We start from the raw sequence: 8,914 nt of genomic DNA, 5'->3' as shown, positions 1-8,914 counted from the left end.
GTACTATACTTTTTACATCAAGTAGCCATAATGTATAACATGAAAATGCAGAAGTGTAGGCCGAAGTGTTCATCAAAAATGATGCAGAGATTTTATTCCCAAAAGTATATTTCACATTATTGTTTGGCACTGTGACATGATGCACTGCAGATTGAATTTTAACACTGGTCTTAAATATGGGGAAACATGTTTTTTTTCTTAGTACTTACATGATGATTAGATTAAAATCATATATGTAAAAGTTAAAATAAAACTTGTACCTAAATAAATGCTTGAAAACAAAAATGTATTGAACTGAAAAATTAAATACAACTGAAATGTACTTGTACTTAATCAAATAGGGTCGAAGCCATTGCAATATTTCATCATTGATTTTTTTTATTGTTCGCAATTGTTGTTGTTAAGACTTGATTAATTTCCTTAAAATTAATAAATTATTTAATGTTGTATATGTGTAAGATATTAATTAATCAATTAATTAATTAATTGTAAGATACGTACGTACTTGTTTTAATCATAGTTACATCTTACTTACATCAATCAATCAAATATGTATATGGGAGAAATTAATTTAAAAAAAGAAAGGGGGGGCAATTACTGGTAATGATTTTATATTTACACAGTGTAACTAGCAAAACCTGTGTTATTTCATGTATTTATGTATTTACTTTTACAACCCAAATAAACCCTTTTACCTGTCAGGGCCCATTTCAGTTTTAAAAGTTCTTGGCCACAATAGAAAATCTGATAAAATCCAATCATTCATTTTCGAATAGCGCTTGTCCTCATTGGTCGTTGGTTGACTGGAGCCTATGTCTAAAATATAAGATGTGTAAATTCCATGATTTTGTTGATTTTAAAATATAACAAACAATGTGCAAGACTAATAAAATATCTAATCAATAAATATTACAAAAAAAATTGGAAAAAGAGTAAGCAACTACCGTTTGAAAGGTACAGAAAATAGCAAGATTTAGAGCTTAAGATATGGAAATGAATATAATAGTGACAGATGTTATGGAACAACCTAAATAAAGAAACAACAGAGTAAAGCTCAGTTCTTATTTTTAAAAATCTCATTCAATCGAGTTCATTATTTATTATATTCTATGTTATTTTATATATGGGGTAATTATCAAATGGTTGATTAAGACAGTGATCTGCAGAATATGTTAAAAATAATTTAGAATACTTAGGTGATTTATTTGAATAGAGAGTCCAAACGGTACATTTAAATGTAGAATGTAATTTTCCTGTAATTATTCATGTTTCCCTGTTCTCATTTTCAGTTGAATTTGGTGTTTTCATGGCGTATATATCAGTTTTTTTCTGTTATGAAATAAACGAAAATTAAATTCACAAAATAATTTAGGCAATAATGTAATCTCGAATCAATGTATGGAAATCAAACCAGATTTAGTCTCGAATCAATGTATGGAAATCAAACCTGATTTTGTTTTTATTGCTATGACTCGTGTCACATCTGGTGATTTGTCGCCCTCTGTAGACGGGGTCAGAAATGTTGCGTAAATGAAATAAATAACAAACGATGAACAAAGATGGTAGTTAGATATATTTTGTCTTCTTTTTTTTTTAATCCAATACAAATGGCGAAAGATGAGAAAGGGAACCGGTTCGGACTTCAGAGTCTGGTTTATTTATCCGTCTCGATTATCTGCCCCTGCGTCCATCGCCCATCGATTAGTCAGGTCTGCTACACAGAGGAGGCTCGGGGATCCTCCGCCTCGCTGCTTGAGCGCCGCTGCCTTCATCGGAGTGGCGTGTTCTCCATCCGGGATTGCCTTTTCCCTCTTTGTCTTTTCACTCCCCACTATCAGAGCGCTTCGTTTTTGGCTCCCCGGTCGCCATGGGCAAGCGGGAGGAAGAGGAGATCATTCGAATCGCCAAGAAAATGGACAAAATGGCGCAGAAGAAAAACGGGGTGAGTGGCGCTGCAATGTGATGCGAATGAATGCCAGCCAGGCTAAACAGACACTGATGGAAACGGTTAGCTAGAAAGAAAAAGAGAAAGTGGCTCTCATTCAACAAAATGCTCCTCTATGGTGACTTTTTCGCTACTGTTCGACCGTTTCGCTCAACGTTGAGTGTCCAACGGTGGCTAAAAAGACTCCTCGGTGGGAGCTAACGTACCAGCTTGTTATGTTTTAACGCTTCGGCACGAGCTAGCTGTTAGCCGCTACCAACAACAACGGCGCTTAAACCGTCACTGAACCCCACAACGGGGTGAAACAATGACAAAATGAGCTTCAGGGCTTATCAACATGTGTGACTTCGTTGTTAAGAGCTGTCTTTTGTTTTTTACTCCACAGTCTGGAGCTTTGGACCTTCTCAAGGAGCTACGCAGCGTCCCGATGACCCTGGAACTACTTCAGGTACCCCGAAAAATCACACAGCAGTGCAATACGATGGTTCCTTGAGATGCAAGTGACCCGACTTAGGAGTTTTTCAAAATGTATGACATCACCAGACATCTCGCAATAAGCAGCAGTTTGGTAAATCGTGAACAATTATTCAAAAAAACGGCTTCATGAGGTTCAGTGCAGTTCCCAGTTTAAGTTTACTGTCAAACTAAACAACAAACATAATTACGTTTTTTTTGTGTATTTACGACAATTAAACAAAATCGCCTTACGAATGGCCCACTATCTTTATTCTAACTTATAATAGATAATACAATACACTATTGAAATGCTGGCAGTTAGCATTGATAGTCACTGTTTTAGATCCCTTTAAGTAACAAATATTGGAACACAAACAGTGGAGCAACACTTGCAAGCAGATCATACTGTATAACAGTACACTCACAGGCATAATCGTCGTCCATTATGAACAATGGCTAATATTGAATAATTTTACTGACTCACTTACAGAAGTGCTGTAGTAGTAGAAGTACTATTCTTTTCCATTTGTCTATGCATGACTGTATTATACTGCCTCCGGTTGGCCAAGGTAGGCCCACCAGAAGGAGCAGCACAATGAAATGGATTGAAGTATTACATCCTGATACACAACTGGATTAATTCTTTCTACTTTAATTATTATTCTGTTTTTGTACTAATTAGCAGTAAACAAGTCTAGCTGATCAAGTCTTACAATCATCATGTGTCAAAAAGGCCTATTCTAACAGTACAATATTCTATTTTTCCTCATTAAAAACACACAAAAGTTTGAGGTAGTTTTTAGGGAAGGGTGGATCAAAATAATGTCAGTTCCACTCATTTCAATGGCAAAAGATGATTTGAGATATGAGTATTTTGAGTGATGAGCCTGGTCACAGACCAAATTACTGATATCTCAAGGCACCAGAATAAATTATTACCAATTAGTGTTTTTCCATCACAGTCAACCAGAATTGGGATGTCTGTCAACGCCATCCGCAAGCAGAGCACAGATGAGGAGGTGACGTCTCTAGCCAAGTCTTTGATCAAATCGTGGAAGAAGCTTTTGGGTAAGTAAAATTCCATTTAAAAATCTGAGAAAACAACCTACCTTCCCTGGCATGGTTTCATAATATAGAACCGTAATGGCAACTTTATAAGGCAGTAATGTAGTAGGCCCTAAGTGTTGCTCGAAAATGGAGTTTTATTACTAAACCATAGTATATTTAATATTATTGTAAGGCAATGTAGCATTAAGCCAGATCGGACATTAACACTCATTGCTGCTCAATATAAGGTACAGTGAGTGCTCAGCTAATGATTGGCATTTGTGCCGTATCTACAGTATTTAAAAGAATGAGCGTCTTGTGTAGCACTGAGTCAAAAATATAAGAAAATAGCAAATCCATTATCCTTGCACATTTTTCAAAATCAAATAATCTGTAATGCATTTAATCAAATGGGTGTGTGAGGATGCTTGAGTCGCTACTTCGCAACCTGTAAAAATAACAATGACCACCTTCCTATTAGCTATTTTATTAAGCTTTTGACTCACTGATACATAGATACACATTTAAAAAATATCTATATCCTAGACATCTCATTGTATTTCGTTGATCTTAAACTAAGCATCTATTGTATTCTTTAACAGCTGACCGGCTGTTATATTCCACCACTGTCGATAGCGAGCCGGACTTTTCTTTGCATGATCTTGAGAAGTTTACCACCAGTAATTCAGTCTCTGCCTATCAAATCTCTACTGGAATCTTTCACCACGCTGCTGTTCACTGTCAAACCAGGAGGAAGTTGTAATGTAATTTTTCTCGCTTGGTATTTGCAGACGAGCCCGCGAGTGGGGACAAATCCTCAGACGACAAGAGGAAAGATACGGCCCCTGTATCTCCCTCGCAGGGCAGTCCGGAGGCGAAGGAAGAAAGGTAACAAACTGCCATTTGTCTCTTGAGTCCGTTTATCTGCTTGTTTTCTTTTCAAATGTGTGCGTATTGAGGTTGTTGCGTTGCTTCCCGTCAGCAGCTCCAGCAGTAACTCCAGCAGCAAGAGCGAGCACGCCGACGTCTCCTCAAATTCGCTAATCAACACCTTCCCTCGTGCTCCCGGCACCGCTGACTCCATACGGATCAAGTGCAGAGAAATGCTGTCTAACGCTCTCCAGGCCGGAGGTGTCAATATTAGTATGACTAGCATTGCCATTTGTAGTAGTAGCACGCTGTAGCTTCTCCCTCCCTTTGCAGAAGACTACATCGCCATCGGTGCCGACTGTGACGAACTTGGAGCACAGATTGAGGAATATATCCTTGCCAGTGAAAACATGAAAGATGTCTGCTGCCTGGGTTATTCTTGTTTTTGAGCGAATCATGTTACTTTGTTTCCTTGACCGCCGCTCCTCACGCATATTCCAAGAGTTCAAGAACACGGACATGAAGTATAAGAATCGCGTGCGCAGCCGAATCTCCAACCTTAAGGACATGAAGAATCCCAACTTGAGAAGGACAGTGCTGTGCGGGAGCGTCACCCCCGAGCGCATGGCTAAGATGACCGCAGAGGTGCGTTCACTGACCACAAAGACTCTTCTATGTCCTCATATCGTGGCCTGTCGGATGTTTTATTCAACTGCACAGAATATCAGAGTGAAACCCCAATTTATCCTAATTGTTCTCAGATCAGTGTTGAATATTTAGCATATTTGTCATACAGCAGCACTCATTTGAAACGGCTTTAAAAATGGTTCATAGTGTGAGTGCAATTTTTCCTTTGTAATGCTTTTTTATTTTCTGGAAGGAGGGCAGGAACCAATTAAAGGCACTTCCATTCATTTCAATGGGGACAGATGATTTGGGATGCAAGTGCTTTGAATTGCAAGCATGGTCAGGGAATGGATTAAACTTGTATTTCGAGGCACCAGTGTATGTACAGTATATATTGCACTGGTCAACAAATTTTTACAAAATGTTTTAATCATAGAAGCAAGTGAACCTCTTGATTCATTTTTTGCGCTGATTCCAAATCTGGCCTTCTTTTTTCCTCAACCACATCAGCTTTTAATGTCCGTTTGGAAAATGTATGCATCTCAATTTCTTATATTTGACCCAAGGTGATCTGTTTTATGCTGGAGGTTCACATTTGATAAAATAGTAACATGAATGTTGTTTCGTTTTTATATAATATGTTTCAGTGCTGGGCATCGCCTAACCGCCACCGCGTTCCGTCCTGCATATTTAATCGACCACATGGTCCCGGTCCATCCCTCGTCGGCGACAGCCAATCGGCGTCGAGAACGTAATCTTCACGTCACAAGCAGGCGCCGCACGAGCAGGCACGCCACCAAACAAAGAAAAAATATCAAACAAAAACAAGAGACACATGCACAGTGTGATCGGTGAAATAAAGACAATATGGGGCACATGTCATTGTGTCTGTGGGACCGCAAGGTACACAACACTGTTTTATTTATTTATTTATTTTTTCCTTACCCAGCCGAGTGTCGGGAGTGCGGCACCTGCGTGTGACGTGGTACACGTTAAGTCCGTTCTAGACGTCGTTTGGCTGACTCGGACCGACTGGGACCACGGGATTAAATATTCAGACGGGAAATAGGAGATGGCCAGCTCTGTTATGTTTTACATTCATGTGTTTTTCATATCACTCTGGAAAGGACTGTTAAAGTAATGCCACTCTTCCTCCTTTGTGCAGGAAATGGCCAGTGACGAGCTGAAAGAGATGAGGAAGAACTTGACCAAAGAGGCAGTCAGAGACCACCAGATGGCCACCACAGGCGGCACGCAGACGGATCTCTTCACCTGTGGCAAGTGCAAGGGCAAAAGCTGCACCTACACACAGGTACGTTAGCATCAGCATCTTACGTTTCGCTCCGCTTTTGGAGCTTTTACCAGTCGTTCGATCGCAATTCAACAGCTCCCTTTTGGTTTTTTTCGCAGGTTCAAACTCGCAGTGCTGATGAGCCCATGACCACGTTTGTCTTCTGCAATACATGTGGAAATAGATGGAAGGTTTGTTGCTTTATTTTTGGGGGGGAACCTATGAATTCCCCTTTCCCTGCAAAGACATTGTCTAAAGTTAAGTTTTTGCATTGTAGAAAAAGAGGATAACGTAAAAAAAAAAAAAAGGTGAACAGTGACAATGTACCGTACAGTCGCATGTTTAGCTACTTTCTGAACTCTTGTCACTACAGACGGCAAGGCGAAGAGCAATCTCAAAAGCTCTAATGCGTATCAGTCCTTATTAATAAAGTCGGTTGCGTTTTATCACCCCCTACTAGTGTTTTATATATATTTAAAAATGATTCAAAGAATAAATCACTTAGAAAAATATTGGAATTTTTGAGATGCATTGACATGGACTTTTCCTTTGTTTCTCCTAGTTCTGTTGAGTAGGCAGGCATCTTCCTTATGGCGCTTGGATGAGTAGCAAAATTCCTGGACCACATCCCGTCAATGGGCTGCTGATTGGAGCTTTTTATTTTTTATTTTTATTTTTTTATCATGTGGTGTATACATCGTACACCAAATGCTGTATAAAGGATGCCACGTGGCTTTGATTTGGACTAAAATCTCCTGTTCATAGTTTGAGCTAATTGTCAGCCCTACTCTCTCTGCCCCCACCACCGTCAAATGCAATCTTTTACTATTGTTAATAGTCATTTCCCACTTATTAGTTGTATGCAATCAAGCTTGACTCGTTCTTTTATCAGCATTTTTTTTTTTATATATGTAGATTTAACACAGTGGACAGTGTTTTTATGCTTTCCCTCCACAACAACACCACATTGTTTTATTTAATTTCCCAATAAAGTGTAATCATTTGATTAAAAAAACTGATGACGATCGATGAGCTCAAGTGCATCATGTGAAAGTGAAACTGAATCCAGATTGTCAAGCAATTATTCATACAGTTGTGCCTTAAAGGGGCCATATCATGCTATTTTAAGCTTTCAACAGTTAACTATAGGCATATATATTATTATATATTACCTTTGGCACAGTGGCCATCTAATTTCTCATCAAATTTGTGAGTTATTTTGTTGGTTTGCTTTTTTTAACCCGGTGTTCTGAAATTCCTTCCTACCCGTCGAGACGTCCTACCAATGCCCAGTGCGCATGCGCACGACGCCAATAAGTGTTTTCGGGAGAATTTTGTAGCTTTTTGTCCTACCTGTCGTGCGTTCGGTTAAAAGTGGTGAGTACTTGCTATTTTCGTTTTAATTCAGTCTTATTTGACTGTTTAATTGCCTCAAAAATACTTTCGCCGTGTGTTTTCCGTCATAGCTTTTAAGCATTGTGTGTTTTCCTATGTAGCTTTTGAGCATTAAGTGTTGATCTGTTGACCACATTCATCACGCAGCGTATGTATACCACACTCAATTGTCAGGCCGTCCTACCTGCTTACGCTTCCGTAGGGGATTTTTTTTTCTAGTTCTACCTACCAGTCTGCATTTCAACAAAACAAACTGAAAGCGCATAGTTAGATTTTGCCTGTCGAAGTAGCCTTCGGTTGTACGCTTCGCTAAGGGTAGGACCCCGGAAGTAAGACGCCCCGCTCACATATAAAACCCCGCCTCTCGTGTAACTACCGCACCACTTTCATGACAGCGTGCTGCTACGTGTACCTCCCCACGAAACAAGAATTGTTTTCACTTGCTGGATGAGTGCCGCGTTTCCATTAGTCTCAGACAGCCACACACCATTTGGAGCTCGTTGTCATTCATTTGGTCGCCCTTCCAAGTCAACGGCTAGTCATTTTCACTCTGTGGCGTCCGAAGCCGTCCATCGGCTACCCAAAGCCGCCATCCCCGAGGCGGGAGCCACAACCGTCAGCCCGGGGAAGCGGTGACGTTCTGCTCTGGCGGCTGGAGACTTATCATCCAAGTGAAAACAGTGATGCCAAGTAGCATGGCGGCAAGTCACCGGCGTCTTTGCGGAATTTTGAGCTTCAAAGGCCTCTAAAATCCTCCTTAATCAATACATTCCGAACTCCCATTTCCACAGTAGTTAATGAGCAATGCAATAAAAAAAAAATGCTACACGAAGGATGTTGTTCAACTTCACATAGCTGATGTCATGCGGTGCCTTTTTAAGATAAGAAAACTTTTATTAGTCGCTCAATGATACAATTGGCAAATTAATTGAGGCAATTCCAGGGCGTCCTTGCCCTTCTGGGAGTTAAGTTCCATTATTTCGTCTTATTGTGACAAAAATAATCAGTGCCCCTTAGTAGGTGTGAGTAGTGTTGGTGTGACAGCGGTGCGATTTGATTGAACACTAGGTTAAATGTAACTTTGAGTGATTATTTTTGTCAGTATTAATTTAAGGAGAGCATAATGATCATTCTCAATGTTCTTATCTCCACATGGGTGCAATGCCGTCGTCGTGCAATGAATACATTTTGGTGGCGAAACATTGACGCTGTGGTAAATGAACCTTTTTTAAAATAAATTTTAAGGAGATAGACAAATACAGTATCAGAATATTCTGAAAGCC

The 8,914-nt window shown here is 39.7% G+C and overlaps 1 protein-coding gene across 3 annotated transcripts; it reads left to right on the top strand.

Moving 5' to 3' along the window:
* Positions 1-1,680: 1,680 nt before the first annotated feature.
* Positions 1,681-7,263, top strand: tcea1 (transcription elongation factor A (SII), 1). 3 transcript variants are annotated; one of them, XM_086042906.1, is made up of 10 exons: positions 1,684-1,942; positions 2,331-2,393; positions 3,364-3,469; positions 4,240-4,336; positions 4,434-4,579; positions 4,652-4,708; positions 4,809-4,963; positions 6,111-6,257; positions 6,356-6,427; positions 6,799-7,263. In XM_086042906.1, the coding sequence occupies exons 1-10, from the start codon at positions 1,868-1,870 to the stop codon at positions 6,805-6,807; spliced, it is 927 nt and encodes a 308-aa protein (XP_085899032.1). In that variant the 5' UTR covers positions 1,684-1,867; the 3' UTR covers positions 6,808-7,263. The 3 variants fall into 3 exon arrangements, with proteins under 3 accessions (XP_085899034.1, XP_085899032.1, XP_085899031.1); XM_086042905.1 differs by having other exon boundaries at positions 1,685-1,942; positions 4,431-4,579; XM_086042908.1 differs by lacking the exons at positions 6,111-6,257; positions 6,356-6,427; positions 6,799-7,263 and adding an exon at positions 5,593-6,086 and having other exon boundaries at positions 1,681-1,942; positions 4,431-4,579.
* Positions 7,264-8,914: the final 1,651 nt, after the last annotated feature.

This window comes from Filicampus tigris, chromosome 10 (assembly GCF_054856515.1).
Source record: "Filicampus tigris isolate MCC_2025a chromosome 10, RoL_Ftig_1.0, whole genome shotgun sequence".
Taxonomy (NCBI): Eukaryota; Metazoa; Chordata; class Actinopteri; order Syngnathiformes; family Syngnathidae; genus Filicampus; species Filicampus tigris.
Note: the sequence above shows the minus strand (reverse complement) of the source record. Positions and strands in the feature narration are given on the sequence as shown.